The sequence below is a fragment of the Spea bombifrons genome, chromosome 3 (assembly GCF_027358695.1).
Source record: "Spea bombifrons isolate aSpeBom1 chromosome 3, aSpeBom1.2.pri, whole genome shotgun sequence".
Lineage (NCBI taxonomy): Eukaryota > Metazoa > Chordata > Amphibia > Anura > Pelobatidae > Spea > Spea bombifrons.
Genome location: NC_071089.1, coordinates 17,363,424 through 17,381,808, shown reverse-complemented (window position 1 = coordinate 17,381,808; position 18,385 = coordinate 17,363,424). Strand labels below are relative to the sequence as shown.

Sequence of the window (18,385 nt, the reverse complement as noted above, 5' to 3'; positions counted from 1 at the left end):
ACAGTTTCAAACTATAAAGTTAACTCTTTCATTAACCAAGCTGCTCCGTCTATTCCGCTGATGGTAATATTTCTACAGCATAATTCTGCATTAGAGACAGCATTCGTTGATCGTCCAAACTTTTCTCATAAATAATTCCTTAATGACGTAACATTTGGCCTTATTCAGAATTTTTCAGGGACAGCGTGTCATGTGACATAATAGCAGACACTGATAGGTCATTACTAGCTTCATAGCACCTTATGGGATTAAATTGTCAGGAGAAATAATGAAACGACAGCTCTGTCAATGCTTGTCTATGGAAAAGTGCCTGTAAAACTATCAGCGCAGGGCTTAGATTTGAGATCCAACACGAGTCACGACTCAAGACTCAAGACTCAAGACACTGCCTCGTGGCACATAAGTTTCTGAAGTTATTAAGGCTCGCTGAGCACCATAGGAGTTATCCACAGGAACTTAAGTGATATACAGACCGCTAATTAACCCATCATTCTCAGGTGACAAACTTAAAGTGCTTCCAGCTCCAAATCATTAATTCCAGATAGGTTTTGTGTGTGTGGTTGTTTTCTTAAAGTGACCAGACCTCCTTAATGCAAATCCTAACATATCACCAGGGGGGGGGGTTATAAATTCTGCATTAACCGGGAAGTCTGGCCGCGTCCGCAGAGCTTCTCACAGCTTCAACCCAGTTTATCTGTTCACCCTCCAGGATCCTTCCAATAACCGCCCTCAGGAAACAGGATCACTGCTTGTGTATATACTTGTGTAATAAGTCAAATCACTGAAATCCCCAAAGTCCCTGTTTGGTGTTTTTTTTTTTGTAATTGGCTTTTCCTCCCCAGGCTTCATATATCATGGCACAAGTCAGCACTAGCTCCAGGAAGGCATCTCATCTTCCTGCCTTGTTGTGGCTGGCACCTGGTTTGTCTGTTACCAGCTAATCCCAACTTCCTACCTGTCTCATTCACCTTCAGACAGCTTTTCCCTGCTGTCACTCTTCCAATCCCTTTAGTGCATTAGCTTAAAGGGAGGGGGTGTGTCCAACACCCTATGCCCACCCTACCTCATGAATATTAAACAGCACCCACGCCTCTCCTCTAACCCCCGCCTTCTCTTTGCTCCTCCTGCAAGCTCTGCTTAGATTAAGCAGTCAGTCAGTCTCTTCCCAGACGGGCTCTCAGCTCTCGCCTTCTTATTGTCTGTCTCATCGAACTTCTGCAACAGCAAAAAAAAGAGAGAAAAGGGGATCGAATCAATAATAATAAAAATAATAATAAAAAGCCGGGGAAACTTGTGAGGAAGGGAGGCCGGCTGCTTTGCATTGAGGACCGGGAGAGTGCCGTTTTCCACTCGTGCATGCTGATCTCGGCAGGGTATATCAGTGCTGAGCATCGATCACGGCTCCCACTGGTGTCTGAGCAGCGCTCGCAGAGAGGAGGCAATGCTGTTACGGAGGAGAGCCCTGCTGGCTGATACATCCTTCAGGCTTATCATTGTCTTGCTATGCTTACGGGTGAAGGTACGTTCCTTCCTGCGCTGGATCGCGGATCAAAAAAGGAAAAACTACCCCTGATCCTTTTTTCTTTTTTTTTTTTTGCACCACGATGGGGCTGTTAATATACCGAGCTGGGGCTTTTAAATCTGGATCATAGGCTGCGGACCCTGCATGGATCCCACGTTGTGTTTTAACTTTCTCAGTGTGCTTGATGGGAGGTTTCAATGTATTTGTTATAGGGATACTTTTATACATAGAACGTGATGGCAGATCCAGTCCCTGTCTTAGGTTCGGGGTAACCATATGCCTACCCCGCGCATGTTTAAAGTTCACTTACTGTATTAGCCCTCTACCACTTCTGATGGGAGACTGCTTCACTTATCTACCACCCTCTGGGTAAAGTAAATGTGTGGGTTTGAATGTGTTGGTGATTTGCTCTCCTGCTTTTTGTTTTGGGGCTAACAGGTGTCTGTAGCATCGGGGCAGTTCGAGTTGGAAATCTTGTCTATGCAGAATGCCAATGGAGAGTTGCAGAATGGGAATTGCTGCGATGGAATCCGCAACCCGGCAGACAGAAAGTGCACCAGGAACGAGTGTGACACTTACTTTAAAGTTTGCTTGAAGGAATATCAGTCCAGGGTGTCTGCGGGAGGGCCCTGCAGCTTCGGCTCCGGATCTACCCCTGTCATAGGAGGCAATTCCTTTAACTTAAAACCCAGCCGCAATCACGAAAAGAATCGGATCGTGCTCCCGTTCAGTTTTGCTTGGCCGGTGAGTCAGTGGATTATTGTCATCTCAGCATTTTTTTTTTGCTGTTTTTTCCATCCCAGGCTAATCAGTTTTTTTATTATTATTATGTTTAAAAAAAAAAAAAAAAAAAGTTGCTTTGGGAACTTGAGCAACAATTGGCTTGGTTAACCCCTTTGCTTCCGAAACGGGCCTGCAACGCATTGCAGAAAAGCAATACTGCCTTCCATTGTGTGCAGCGCCAACATGGTCCGCGGCGCAGTACATCGGAGAACAATGCGTTTGGATGGTTTCTGGTGTGAATCCCCGTGTATACCGAGGCCGCCGCCGGGAGCTTGTGCTGCAAAATGTATGGCACGGAATGCGTTGCAGGTCTGGCTCTATCCTCTCTGGCAGCAAAGGGGTTACAGTCTGATTCTTTCAGGTGGTAAGGGGTTAACTGAAAATGTCATGGTTAAGGGGTCTGATTTCGGGAGAAGATATATTGATTTGAGAGCCACATGGCACCCTGGGGTGGTGGTGAAGGGGTTAAATGTGCCTCTGACCACAATGCCCATCATCCTTGTGCTCGGGCTGTATGCTGGTATAGGTGTTACAGTTCAGTAGGTGGGGGGTCTGTGCAGTGACAGTGGGGTCTATTCACTAAATGCAGAGTTTGCAGGAGAGTTGTGATTCAGTGTAATGCTGCAGGGAGCGCTCTGCTGGCCCTGTATAATGTGTAGTGTAATCAGCGATGCTTATGCATTATACAGGGTCAGACTTGCCAGTGTTCCCTGTCATAATGAATGGTGAATGAGGCAGTCCCCTTTAGTGAATAAACCCCAGTGGGGATGGATCAAGATCCCCATGCGAGAGGGAGGGGTGCTGGGTGCTTATATATTTCCTATACTGAGCTTGCTGTCTGCCTGTGGATGGGTTTATTAAGTGGCTGGCTTACAGTGATGTGTGTGGTTGGAGAGTGTGCCTTTCTTATCACACGTGGATCTGGATGTATTTATGAGGTCAGGAGTTCGCTGCGTGGTGGCCGGGAGCAGATTAATCTCCTGTAAACCTCTCTAGCGCTGTCCGGTTGGGCTGAGTCCTCCTCCTCCTGGGTTATAATATGCGGATCTCATGCTCCATGTCTGTTGATTCCGCACCCAGGAGGTCCTCGAGCCTCCGTCTGTTGTGTACCCGGTTTATATGTTATATGTATTCAGAGCACAGGCTCCACTTGGCTAACCTCGTCCAGCAGCAGCGAGTCGGCTCCCTAAGCGGCGATGTCAAAGTATCATTAGGTATTGGGGTCAATTTTAGTAACGATGATACCCTATTGGCCAGCTGAAGTATAATGGATTGCAAGCTCTCGAGACTATATCTATATTATTCCCAATTATGCCTGGAGCCTCAAACCTAGATAGTCTCGAAAGCTTGCAATCCATTACACTCCACTTGGCCAATATGGCATCATCTTTACCAAATCTGCTCTTTCTACGGCTAACACAACTCCATACCTTTATCAACGGGGCAATTCCTATGGGGTCCAGATCCATCAAATACGAAGCCAGCGTTGGTGGTAACTACCCCCCCCTTTTAGCCATTTCCCCACATGCTTCTGAAAGCCTGGCCTCCGTCCAAGAGCACTTGGTTCTATACAGTATCCTCATACCTACCGGCCCAGCCCTTCCCCTCCAGCTGTGTCCTCCGATCCCAGCCAGGTGTTGCAGAGGTGGGTGCGCTGACTGTGGTTCAAGGAGTGGCACCTCGTCTTCGATTAATCATTTCTGTTTTTGCTGCGCTGATATATTATATTATGATATTAACCCCGGAGCGGGGCTCATCTTCCCACTCGTCGCTCCCATGCGCTAGTCAGGCTACGAGTGACATAATGTGAGAGCCGGGCGATTACGCGACAGCACCGGTTCTGTTCCTGGAAACCCGGCCCTCGTGTGGTTTGTGGGCACATGCCGAGTAATTCCAGAACTCCATTTCCATGTAATAAACTTCACCGAGTTATTTCCCGCATCCAGCTCGTTGCTGACCCCTTGGAGAAGATGTCTCGTGGTGGACAGCAGAGGACTTTCCTTATCCGACTTATATTTTGTATTTACGCTTCAGCAATGTAAATATTGTACGGTGTTTATTGTATCGGCTTCTGCAAAACATTATCAGCTTATTAACCCTTCAAGTGTCAGAGAGTCAACTAATGCTTTGCAAGTCAGGCCATTACTTTCCCACCGGCCTTCCCGGTGCTCGATGGGTTAAGGACTCCTATTACAGGCCTACTGATCTAATTGTATTGTTTCCCACCCCACCCCCACCCTTGTCACTTTCATCAACTCCGTAGCCCTCCTCCCCGTGTGTGGGCATCCCATGCTTAACCTTGAGGGAGTCTAATTGGCTCAAAGGGCAGTTCCGTCTCTCTTCTAGTGGTTTGCATGCTTGCCGAGACCCAAAGGGACCACTCTTGTATACAGTAATGAGGCCACCCTTGTAGTTCTGCGTGCGCGGGCCCTGATGTGCGTTGTGGGTCCGCTACGCCGTCAGTGTCTCTTGAAGTTTGCGTTGAGCGGTCTTTACGAGCGTACGTTACAGCATCCATAAAAATGCATTAACAAGAGAGAAAAGGACAGGTTTCTTTTTTCTATCGTCTGAACATGCGCCGCTCCGTACTCCTTGTGCTTTGTCAGCGTGGCTTCCTGAACCGCCAGATCTGGCAAGGAAATGTCATTTTTATGGGAGATACTGGCACAATACTTCGGTTCATACAAGTAGCCTCTGTTTGGAGAATAAGAGCCAGGTTTTGCTCACCGTGAGATAAAACTGTTATCAAATATGCCATCAAAGGGATAAAAGGTTTTTTTTTTTCTTCTTTATAAAATCTGTGGTATTTGAAGTGCTGCCAGCCACCGCCGTGCCTCATGGTTGGGGCATTTTTTTTTTCTCTCGTCCTTTTGAAGGACGGACTCATTCGGATGTTTGTCTTCCAACTTGAGGAAATAAACTCAGGTGTTTGATCCTGAGCACACTCGCGGTGGAGAGTGCTTTCCTCCCTCTCTATCCTCCTTGTCACCTGTGAAGGGCTGTGTGGAGAAGAGCTTCATGCCAAACTGAAGGGTTTATACAGGATGGAAAATAAAGGCTTCGCTTCTCCTCCCCATTATTATATATTTTTTTTTTATATAATAAGGGATCTAATAAGTGGCGGGTTTAACGCTCACTTAACTAATCATTAAGTCCCAACACGAGAATGGTTTCTTCCAGAAAGAAGACCTGAGCAGACCCCGCATGAAGAAATCTTGCTAAATTAACTATACATTATGCAGGGCCAGCCAAGCTGTTGCCGCGGCAGAAGCTCAGTGGAGTTGGCTTGTCGTAATGTACAGTGAAGTCCAATGAGCTGAAACGCAGCTCTCCCGTTAGTGAATAAATCCCATGGCGGTCACTGTCGTAAAGGCGTGAGTAATGAGTCTGACGCCCGACAACTTTACAGGGATTGAAGTCATTTGCTTTTGAAGTTGCTAGGCGATGGTTCACTGGGGCTTTAAACAATGCCCAAGAAAAGCACCTGCAATGGGGGGGAAAGTTTGTCGCATCTCCCAAACGTGTATTTCTTTATGTCCCGTTAAAAGCCATATGTCCCATAATGCATCACTCTTTTAAGTGTTTGGGAATACAAATGCACTTTTTATGCCTAACAATAGAACTTTCTTGCAGAAGGGCATAATACATCTTTAAGTATTTTTCCCCAAACCGTAATGGGTTCCCTGTATTTTTTTTTTTTACTTATTTTTTTTGTATTTACTATAATAGTTTTGCTTAGTATGAGCCAATTCTTACCGTACATTTCTTTGCTTGGATTTAAACTCCCATTTTTTTGTTTGTTTGTGGTTTCTCAACAGATAGGAGTTGTTGGAATTGTACCAAATTTTTAACAGCGTGTAAACAAACCCTTTAAACTACTTTTTTATTTCTTTTTGTTAAGGAGGGTTTCATTACCATGTAATATCGCAAGAGTCATTTGGCCATTTTCACGGTTTGGGTCAAAGTTGAGAGCAGCTCTTCCACGCGTCATTAACATCATTTTTGAAAGTTAGACTTGGTCTCGAAGCAAACAAAGTTTGGCTGCTATGGGATATCTGGAATGTTTTTTCTTTCCAGTCTTTATGCTTTTTTTTTTTTCTTTTTCTTGGTTTGTTAAAGTTCCCGTTGGTTTCATGCTGTTTGTAGGTGTTCTCTTAGAAGCCAGATATTTGAGTAGATATGCTATCATTCCAGGAAGAGACTTCCTTTTGGGCATTTTTTTTAAATCTTATCACACTTCAAGGAATGTTATCATGAGATTGTCATCACATTAAGGCTGAATCTTCAAGTTTTCTCCCGGTATCCTGTGCAGATTACGCGCTGGCTTCGGGATTCCTGCTACGTTGAGCGTTCGGTTCCGTGCTCTTTGAAGATGTCCTCAGCATCATCTTTCTCAATTAGTTTCCAAAAGCAGATTGCACACAACATTTTCTGACACCCAGAATATTTACATGTTAATATATATTTTCATGTTTGTTTTTGTGATAAATGTGTAGACCTCATCGCTTTACGGCTGCTGTAAGTGATGACCAATGTCGTCCAGCTTGTCTCCATATCATTTTAGCGGAGGAGGGGACTATCGATCTCAGCACTGGATAATCTAAAACAGTAGGACTTTTTAGGACTTTATGGGTCAAATTAATGCACTTGGTAATTACCGTTTTTTAAATAAGTGGCTAACTCGTGTTAGAGTTCCTTAACCCCTTGGTTTATCCTGAGAATTGATGTTAAATAGAAAAGAAAAACTTCTTTGGCCCTTTCCTTGTTGGACAGATTAATTAAAACCCAGGTTTTGCAAGGATATAGGAACCTGCGCATGGCTAATTATACATGTGTACTTTAATACAGTTTTCTTGGATTTTACATGCTTATTTTTCTTTTCTTTCTTTCCTCTCCACATTGAAGAGCTTCTTGCATTGATATGACTCTTAACTTTCGTAATCTTGTGGATTAGCGAAGGAATCATAAAATGTTGGATGATAATCGCCAAACATTCAAAGTCCTTTTTCCTAACAGCTTGACCCGGTCTTGTGCACTGTAGGTAAATAAGCAGAAAGGCCTCTTGTTCATGCCTGCTGTGTGTGAACCTGACTGTTTTGCTTGGCTGGTTACGTGGTATTCTACCTATTAACCTCGCCACCCTTTTAACCAGTGTGTTTAATTATGGGTAGGAGTATTGAGGACAGGTAGTTAATGTCAAATTGTGAGTAAGTCATTGATATGGTGGCAATAAAAGTGTTCATTTTTTTTTAATATATATTGTTGTAGATTATTTAATTCTTGTAACATTTTTTTTTTTTATATAATATTTTTCATTGATTTTTATTTGGCTTAAAATCAATTTTAGTTCTTGCCAAAAATCAGTGATAGTCAGAATTGCCTCTTTAATTTTATTTAAGATTATATAATGGTAATTCTTGTAACATTTTGATTGTGTTTTTTTTTGTTTTGTTTAGTTTTTTTTACTTTCTTTCTTTCTTGTCCATTTGGGTTTTTAAATACATACTAGTTTTGCGATTAGAATGCATTGTAGTCTGGCCACCCAGACAGGCAGTGACTGCTAATATTAACCAAGAACAATAGTGTGGCCGTTCTGACTGCAGTGAGGATTACAGAACATAATGGGTCCCATCCAAAAATAATGCGAATACAGGACAAGCAACAGGAAGCTGCAGTAGACTCAGCAGAGCTCTGCTCCCAGACAAACCATGGACTTAATTCACACAATGGCAACTTTAGCACATTATGTATTGAGAGGATGTTCATTATTCCAGTAGGCTTGCCAGATCAGAGATCAGCCTGCTTTATTGGATGAAGTGAACACGTAGTATTGATGGTGACACTTTTGTATCTATCGTATGGCTAGGTAAATCCTGCTGTGTGACGGGATGGTGGATTATTTGTTATCTGGGTCAGGGTTCTAGATCTGTAGAAAGAAGAGAGAGAGATGATTGACCGTTCCTTTGTTGATGTGGTGGTGACTCATCGCGCAGTAATGTAATCAAGTGATTAGTACCTGGTTTAGTATGTTTTCTGCTACAACCGTCCACCATGTGTGATTGTGGATGCTACAGTTTGATGGTGGATGTGTTGCCAGTTGACTAAGCAGCTTTATCTACTGCCCCATCAGTAAAGGTGGTTTTTTTTTTTTTGTTTTTTTTTTTTTATTTGCTCATCACCTTTTTGTTTTGTTTTTTTTCTTTGTTTTTCCAGGAAATATGTTAAAGCTTGCTTTCTGTAAAATCAGCGATTTACTCACAAGGCCAGAGCTTTGACCCCAACCTGAGTGCGCTCATGGTTGGGTTTTTTGGTTGTTCTGTTTTGTTGTGGTTTTGCTTTTTGTTTTGTTTTTTGGTTTGGTTTTGTTTTTGTTGTTTACACCCAGAATGGATGTTCTTTAACAAGCAATTGACCATCTAAGTCCAAGATTTTTTGTAAAAAATTGTCTGTCCATCTTACTCCATAGTAGCAACCAGTAACCTATGCGTGCAGCTAACTCTGTTGCATTTTTTCTGATGTAGGTTAAGTGGCTTTGATAGTTTACACGCTGATCTTATGTCTTAAGGAGGGAAGTGTCTTTCAATTCCTCTGTCACTTTTTGACCTTCAGCATGTTCTAAAACCGTCTGTAAGGGGCAGTGAATCATCCTGTGTACTTTTCTGAGTATTATTCTTTTTTTGCAACTCTGGAATCATATGGAATGTGTTAAACATACTTGATGTGACTATAGAAACACCAAAACTTATAAATCATAAATTCATGTTATGAGTATCCCATATGAAGACCATTTCTTGGGTTAAGTAGCAAAGCGGATGCGATTGCCATAGCAACCAATGGAATCTTCTCACTGATCCATATATTTATTTATTTTTGTTTTGCCCCTTTGTAAGCATCCGCTAGGTCGTTCGTATGCCTATAACCAGCTTTCAGTTGTGTTTATGCCATAATAGACCATTTGTTTACGCTTTCATAATTGACATATGAGTTTACATTAAGAGCAATCCATTTTAATTCTTACAGCTGTAGCGGTTCCAATTGTAATACAAACTATTTACCCGTTTTGCTAATGCTCCGAAGTGCATCACGCATCACTCCACTTCTCATTCCCTCAATACTCTGTCTGCTTATCCCTGGAGGGGCATATCTTTTGGCTCAGGGTCAGGCCTCTAGTGGCTAATTAAGTGTGACATTATCAGAACACAGCTGATCTTTGACTCTGTATATATCTCTCATTTGAATACGTTGACTGTGTAGTTTTATTATTGTGGTTAAATGTATATTTAAAGATGATCTGGAGGTCATCTCTGGTCATGGGAACATTAAAACCTGCTGGTTGCCTTCATTCCAGAGATGTTCAGTAAACCTGAATGCACAGGGAGGGCATGTGGTTGGCCGTTCACCCGTTACTAACGCAGCAGTTCCTATTCTATTTGTGAATGATTTTCCCTTTTTTTTTTTTTTATCCTGTATTATGCGGACGCCAGAATTGAGCTCCAATCACAGCGTGTGTAAGCACATGAAATAATTGAGGGATTGATCTCATCTCTGGGAAGGGATACAGTTAAATACCCGACCGTGGCATCAACGTGTACCCATTTAAATCAAATCATGAAGAAAAATTCCTCAATCGTTGCAGCAGTCAGTTCAGCTTCTATAATTAAAAACTTAATATTGGGGAAGTTTTTTTTTTAATATATATATATATATATATATATATATATATATATATATATATATATATATATATATATATATATATATATATAAAAAAAAATACATTGCACCCAGAATGCTTATAATCCATATAGAAGTCTGAAAATATAATTTGTCTGCTGTTAAAGGGAGTTGTATTTAGTGTATTTTCGGGCTTTTTCCCCCAGATATTTAGTTAACAATACTTTTGTCTCAAGATTAGCAAAGGCTAATTGTAAATGATCTGTAGATAACTATAGTAATTTATCATATTAAAACAAATTGATCTGCGGAAGAGCTGTAGTTAAGAAAACAATTGAGGCTGCTGCAGTGGTGGTCTGCATCCTCAACAGAATTTAGACTGCAGAAATTTTGTTTTCAGTGCGGGGGTTATGACTCGAAAGATTCGCGTTCTCAAACTTTTTTTTTTTTATATATATATATTTTTATAGGCCTTTTGTTATATATCTATTGCCTGTCTCGGCTTGTTGGATTTCAGCCTTTCAAATCCACAGAGCGCCGGAAGCGTGTTTGTGATGGCGAGAGAAAGTGTCGAGCATTGTAAACGCGAAAACAATTCTGAATGCATTATTTCTACACCTATAAACCAGAGGATTCCCACGAGAATTTTTATTTCGTTATTTATTTTAGAAACCTTTTACGTGTTTTTTTTTGGGTTTTTTTTGCTGCTGTGCCCTCACTCTGCAGAGGGTAACGAGCATTGTTGTTAGATTGCACACCATTTTTTGTTTTTATTTTTAAATGCAAAACTCATCTCGGCCTTGTCGTGACGCAGGTGACGTACATGTCCGTACTTGTCTCGGTTTTGCTGACTACTGCTAGTATTTTCCCACAGTTCTCTGTGAACAAAATGGAATCCTGCCTCTTGAGGCACGTTTAGGCCGCCTTCCAAGGCTGTCTCTCGCAGAGAATGGCTTTCCTTCAAAGGCTGCATGCTCTGTCAAGTTACTAGAAGTAGGTTTTATGCTGACTTTTGAAGTTGCCTTAATGTCTACACCTTCAAGTTGTTTATCTTTTCTGCATAAATGCGAGTGTGCCACCTGTTAACGTTCTATGTAATTATCACATTCTGCCTGCTTGCCAGTTTTTGATAATCCGTGGCCCGGTACTGCAAATTAGCTGAGTAACGTTGGTGCCCTATCTGGGCGCCGGCTCGAGTTATTCGGAGATCAAAGGAGTTTTTTATGAAGGGTTTGTAAACTTTTTCTATCTGGCGTAAAGGTGCTGCAGAGGTGTGTCGTATTTTTTTTTGCTTGCCCTGTGGACACTCGAAGGGTTAAACCTGTGGCCACTAAATTAAAAAAAAAAAAAAAAAAAAGTAAGGTTTGGCTTCTTGTGACTTGCTGTTGGGAAGCAGAGATAAAAGAGCGCCTAGATACAATAGCTGGCATCCCTCCAGCGTGAAGGAGTAGTTTTAAGCGCTAGATGCTTATGATTATTACAGGAATGTCGGAGATCCCATGGGGAGATTAGCGTGCCTATAAATGTGACACATAGCTGCGCCCTAACGTTTTTCAATGCTTAGGACCCTAAAGCTTTTGTATCAGAGAGACCTTCCTCCCTCCGACCTCCCTAAAATTCATCCGTTCTTGGCTTCGTTACCTGATACTTGTGGGAGCAGTGATGGTCTATCGCAGACAAAGCTTTCAAAGAGGTGCTGAAAAGCGTCCGGCCCCGTGAGACTTTATTTCAGATGCTCGGTGAAGCGCTGTTTGCAAAGACTGCGAATATAAATATATATATTTTTTTTCCTTCAAAGGCATCCTGCTTGTTTTTGAGGGATTTTTTTTGTTTTTTTTTTCTGCCCACTCCCCAGATAGACTTGGTCGTCTTAACATGCGTGTTTTTTCATGTGTTTTTTTTTTCTGCCCCCCCCCCTGTAAATTAGGAAAGTGTGGGCCCTCCCTGGATAAATGCATGAGGCTCATTAGTGTTGACAAAGATGAGTAATTTAAGGTGAAAGGTCTCTGCTGAATCAGGCTGGATAAGGTAGCTTAGAGGGGTAAAAGAGGATCGGGTTTGATTCGACTATAATCTGTTGCCGATTTTAACTTTCTGTTGACAAAATCAGTGTTTTTGGGAGAAGGATTTGTACCTCTATATACTGATGCGTAAGAAAAATAAATCAAAAGTTTGTTATGTGTAAATATTGTTGTTGCCGTCTTCCCCATACGAGGAAAAAAAAAAAAAAATTTCTTTTTTCTCCCCCTTGCAGAGGTCTTATACTTTGGTGGTAGAAGCATGGGATTACAACAATGACACGAACGGTAAGTATGTTGTTCTTCCTGTATGCGTAGACGTATATTCTAAGGTCCATTTAAACCAAGCGCACCGTGTAGCTTCGAAGGCACGCAACATGAGCGAGTTTCAGGAGATGTTTCTGTGTTGCATACTATGCCTTGTGCCATTAAAATGAGTAGTTCATAGCTTTGAGACCTGCAGGCCACCATCCTTTTTGTTCTCCATGGATTCGTAGACTGATAATCTCAATGTCTGCACCGCAATCACCAAACCACAGGCTCTTGCGTGTGTTTTTTTTTTTTTTGTTTGCCATTTTTTCTGTTTTTATATAATATAGGTATAATCTTTTTTTTACGTTTTTTTTGATACATACTCACCAGCACCTAGGCGGTTGTCGAGAGAACATTCTCATTCATGGAATTTTAACCCGGGTTGTAATAAAACAAATTCCCTCTTCTACCACTTTCAGGAAAGCAAATTAATAATTCAGGATTATGTCTGTTTGTGGTTTACTGTAACCCAAAGACTTCTGCATTTTAGCCGTCAAGTAAATCTGGGATGGTTTTTATATCACGACTTTATTTTCTTTCTCGTCTTCCTGCGGTATCCCTAATAAGCGTTAGCGGGCGCATGAATTAAAGGTCCCATACGCAGATGATTACTGATCAGCCAAACGTTTTAAATGTAGTGGGGAGATGGGGATATAAACTAACCCTTAACTAAAAGTATATCTTTAATAGGCACAGGGCCTTGGACATGCATTTTCCATTTCCCCCCTTTTAGCACCCAATATCAGATTAGTAATCATTACACAGCGAATGAACTCGCGCCATGGGCCATATTTATGTATGACCTTAATCGGCACAGGCCTCGGTTTGACAGAAGTCCTTTTCTGAGGTGTAGAACGTCGTCGGTGGCTTTGTCACCTAAACAGAACATGGACAATCCATGGACAATATAGTCAACCTATATATAGATTCCTAAACCAGGTTAGGTATCTTAAGCATGGTCATATGGTGTGTCAGGACAGCAGAACATACAAGCATATTTGTTATATTTAAAGCTTTTATTATGATTCGGTGGCAGACACTTTAGGAAACCATCTACGGGCTTCTTTTTCGGTTCCTTCTGTGTTTGCTATGGAAAGCAATTTACCCTTGTGCGTTTTCACTGTGTACAGGCTAATTTAAATGTTTTATGCTAATTCTTCACTAAGCAGTCAGTAGTGCTTACTTAAGGTCATAAGACTGTGTCAGATCGTTTAAGTCATAAGCCCTGAAGTACCGAGTGAAATACCACAGATGTGTACAATATTCCGGGCTACTGTGAAATATTATTTCACGTTATAACTTTAAACAGGCCGGTGTTTTGGATAAGATGGCTGTTATGTCTGTTTCAGCTTTCCTGAAAATACACTACGTGTAGTTTGCAAAATAATTACATAAGGTGTGTTAAATGTTCTATATAAGAGATATCAGGCTATTTATTGAGAACATTGGCATGCAATATACTAGCGATGATTCTTCTTATGCAGGTCTGAAATGTGTGTAAATAATGTATATTGTGCAGTGACATATAGATATAAAAAGTTATCGGTATATATGACCCTAGAGTTTGTGGTATGTGTTTAGTAGTGTGTGTGTATATATAAAAAAAAAATATATATATATCTATATATATATATCTATCAGAGAAATATGTAGATTTAAACATCTTTATTCCCCCTTTTTTTATTTTATTTTTTTTATTTAAATAGATCCTGGCGAACTTATAGAGAAAGCCCTTCACTCCGGGATGATTAACCCAAGCCGACAATGGCAGACTCTGAAGCAGAATGCCGCAATGACACAATTTGAATACCAAATCAGAGTAATTTGTGACGAGCATTATTATGGTTTTGGCTGCAACAAGTTTTGTCGACCAAGAGATGACTTCTTTGGACATTATACGTGCGATCAGAACGGAAACAAAACGTGTCTTGAAGGCTGGATGGGACCTGAATGCAACAAAGGTATTTTTGTTTGTTTTATTTTTTTGGCTGATGTTCCATTTGGAATTTTACTATATCTTTTGTAGTGGGAGGCATGGACAATGGTAACAAATGTGGAAAAGCTGCTGTTCAACGTTAAGTAGGAGGGAAGCCCTAACAAACGCTTACAGAAAATAAGCAGAGTTTCCAAGTCCATAGACCTTAACTTTTTATTTCCAAATATATGTAGTGCTTGGAATGTCGGTGACATTTACACTGTATTTATGCTTTATTTTCAGCAATATGTCGCCAAGGCTGCAGTCCAAAACACGGTACTTGCAAGACGCCAGGAGATTGCAGGTAAATTACTATTGGATTACGCTTTTTTTATTTTTTTGATTTAAATGAATTTCAAGTTAATGTTACAACTGTACACGTCTGTTACGTTAAAGCACAGTTTCACGCACTCATATTTTTTGGATTTAATGATCCAAGTTGAACCGCGGCCAAAAGTCGCTCCAAGTTAGGAAATTTTGTCTCTGGAAAGTACTTTTGCTGTATTAGTCAGTCGTTGCATGTACAACGTATTTTGGAACCTCTGGCACCACAAAGGTTAACAAACTTCACTACCCCCCCCCCCCACCCTACCCAAACCCCATCAATAGGCAAAAAAAAAAAAAAGTCCGGCATTCTTTAGAACGGGATTAGTAAAGTGTATGGGTTTCTTTGCTCTTGTGAGCCAGCATTTGAGTGCTGAGAGGTTAATAGCTGGTATGGAATCCTGTCAGTAGAGACTGTTTGTTGCTTTGCTTTGAAGTTGACTGCGTCCTGGCGAAGATACAATGGAAAGCAAGTCTTAGACATACCCGAACAATTTAATAATTAAAATATTGGCCCGACTTAGAGTTACAGATCTTCTTTTATCTCACCATTTTAGACTAGTCCGCCGCTGCATTGTGCGCTCTGGTACTATCACGATATGTTTACGGTCTGCGTTGCGTAAATAGACTGGAAATTTGGCATTAAGTTTGGCGTGTACCGTATCATGCTTGGCTGTCCTCCCATATTATTTGGGTTTAGGTGGTATGGAAATACTTCCTGTAAACATTTATGTTGACGTTCATCACTTTGGATGTTCTGTAGGTGTGATGTCACCCGCAGTTGTCATAATCATCTTCCACTAATCCCAGATCATGAGATGATTGGCAGCTTTAAGGTGGCTAATGATTTGCACTGTTGTCACCAAAATAAACATGTCTCACTGTGTCCCTGCATAGAAGCAAAGGCATTGTCTATGGATTTTTAGGCCTTTCCCTTTTTTGCATCTCACCTCCCACTCAATGCCCAAACATGCATTAGTGATCATATTTGTTTAAGGTGCAACTTTCCCACGCTGTATTTGCATATTTAAAAAAAGAAAATGTCCTGGTATCTTTTCAGGGGGATTAAGTTGATGGATTGGTTAAAAAAGTGTTCAAAATCTGTAGAACAAAATTAATCTTTTAAAAAATATATGGTATTAAGGGATACAGCAGCAATGGGCAAGCATAGTTTTATGGTGTGTGTGTGTGTGTGTGTGTGTGTGTGTGCGCGTGTGTGTATGTAACATATTTTGGAAGAAAGCTTGATGCGGGGAGAGGTGAGCTTGCAATCTAAAGTAACGGGGAAGGCCTTGAATAGTAACATCCCATTCCATACAAACTCAAGTCTTGATATTGTGTGATTTGCTTTTTCTTTGGTGGCAGATAAGAACCACTCGCCCCATATCCCAGTAGATCTGCCATTTTATTGTGTTCAATTCAGATGACTTCTTTTGTTCTTTATGTGGTTAAAGTACAGGAAGAAATTCTATAGCGTATAACCAAATTCTTCTTCCGCAAGAAAAATGCCAGGACGTTTTTAACTTTTTTTTTAATAGCCGTGGTTCCGGTTCATTTTAGGCGATCAGACCTTAACAAAATGATAAGTCTTCTTTGATTGTTTAAGCAAAATAGTTCTCGTGAGAAACCTGATCATATGCATCCTCAAAGCATAAAAACAAATCTAGCCGTTTTGGATTACTATACATAATTTTTATTTGAGTAATGTTTTCTTAGCGGAGTGGCCTCAAGCTATAGTGGCACCCTTTTTAGGAGATATATAATGTTGCTTGTTTTTATTATTCATTTTTTATTTAATACATTATATGAAATATATCTTCGTTTGTTTCTGTCATATGACAATAAGCAACAGAAGGTGAACCAAAATAATGTTTCCCAAATGGGACGATCGGGTAATGTACTCTCTAAAGTTACAATTTTTTTTTTAAAGCTATTTAAATCTAAGATAAGACAAACAATACAGATCGGATTGATAACCTTTAGAAAAACAATCCTAATCCTTACCAGGAATTTAAATACCGACTGCTACCCCACCATCCTTTGAAAACACTAACTTTCCCATACTATGGATCTTCTCAGTCTGATTAATGTTTTGAAGTCTGTATGACTTCTATCAAATAGTTTATTTTTATAATTTTAAAGCTCGATGGGGTGGTGGGGTCTGTTATAGCCTTGGGTATTACTAATGTGTTTGTTTTAGGCATCCACGCTGTCCGCGTTCAATTTCAATCATTAGTCTGTGGGCTTGACGAATGTTTTTGTCTTTTTTTTTTTTTTTGTGGGTCAGGAGGCCAGGAGGTAGATCTTATTTACTTGGCGAATCCAAAATGAACAGTTATAATTTGTCCTCAGAAATACAAATTTATTTTAGTGTCGATACCTAACTTTTTTCATTATATAAAAAGACTTGTTGTAACATGCATTGGCTTGTGGGTTTTTTTTTTGTTTTTTTTTTTTTAGTACAGAAAAGCAGGGGTTTCATTGTTCTCGAGGACTTTCTTTTTACACGCAATTGATTGTCCATTCTGACATAGTCTGGAGATTGATTTGTAGTGTACACCCACCCACCAAGTCTCATTTGAATGACCTTAGAATAGACTATTATTGTATTCAATGGCACCATGTAGGGTCTCCCAGAACAGTTATTCTTTTGTCATGGGATTGGCGGGGAGACCTTGGCAAAACCTCTAGTAGGTTTGTTTACAAGACAACTACCAAATACACCCTCTCAGGAACGGAATGACTTCTTGTATTATGAAAAGGATTTGAGATTCCAAGGTACACTGATGTGATGTTAAATTCTCTTTCGTTTCTTTCTCTAGATGCCAATACGGCTGGCAAGGCCAGTACTGTGACAAGTGCATCCCGCACCCTGGATGTGTCCATGGCACATGCATCGAGCCGTGGCAGTGTCTGTGCGACACTAACTGGGGTGGCCAGCTGTGTGATAAAGGTATGCTTAATGACCCCATAAACTCTGATGTTGTATGCTTAATTACCCCATAAACTGTGATGTAAACCCCTTTCTTGCACTGGTTATATTAACGCCCCGGCAGTAAATTGGCAACCGTCAACTGATCTTTAAAGTAAACCATACTGGCTTTCTCCACACAATGCAAGAATAGCTTGCCTGTATAGAACAGAGATGCCATATAGTGTGTGGTCCTTGGCTGTTTCTGATCACTCCCAGGGACTCGGCCTGCTGAACGTGATAGGAGTTACTGCCCAAAAACTGCTTGATGGGCTGCAAGCGGCCCAGCCTAGTTCTCCAGTGCGAAACTGTTGTTAAAGCTTTTGTCAGGAAGGTAATGACACTCTCTGTAACAACAAAGTACTTCCAGTCTTCCTGTTGCCATTGCCAGCTTTGATGTATACATGTATTTTATTTTCAACCACACTTATTACATAACGTGCGACTGAACTGTGTCCTATTCACAGATCTGAACTACTGCGGAACATATCAGCCATGTCTGAATGGAGGCACATGCAGTAATACGGGCCCAGACAAATACCAGTGTTCCTGTCCTGAGGGTTATTCGGGTCAAAACTGTGAAATTGGTCAGTTTGTGTTTTTTTTTGTTTTTTTTTACGTAGACAGTATTGTTGCTGGTTCTCTGAATGGGTGTTGTAGGTTCATCCAGCGTTAAAGCATTTTAGATGTTTTAGTATTGCGTGTGGCTTTTCTCCACTCCACTCTTGCGATGAAGGCTTCTCAAGAGGCTATGGGAATCTGTGTTAGTCCTGGCTCAGACTCAAGCCGATCTAAGCTATTATCAG

The 18,385-nt window shown here is 40.9% G+C and overlaps 1 protein-coding gene across 1 annotated transcript in view; it reads left to right on the top strand.

The window, feature by feature from the left end:
* The first annotated feature begins 1,084 nt into the window (after window positions 1–1,084).
* The window catches only part of JAG1 (jagged canonical Notch ligand 1), a 29,825-nt gene continuing 12,524 nt past the window's right edge, over window positions 1,085–18,385 (top strand). The window contains exons 1-7 of the mRNA XM_053461173.1: window positions 1,085–1,519; window positions 1,961–2,266; window positions 12,234–12,285; window positions 14,016–14,270; window positions 14,528–14,588; window positions 17,431–17,561; window positions 18,047–18,166. Of these exons, the coding sequence (XP_053317148.1) occupies window positions 1,442–1,519; window positions 1,961–2,266; window positions 12,234–12,285; window positions 14,016–14,270; window positions 14,528–14,588; window positions 17,431–17,561; window positions 18,047–18,166 (1,003 nt within the window). The 5' untranslated portion in view covers window positions 1,085–1,441. The remainder of the gene's footprint in view (window positions 1,520–1,960; window positions 2,267–12,233; window positions 12,286–14,015; window positions 14,271–14,527; window positions 14,589–17,430; window positions 17,562–18,046; window positions 18,167–18,385) is intronic.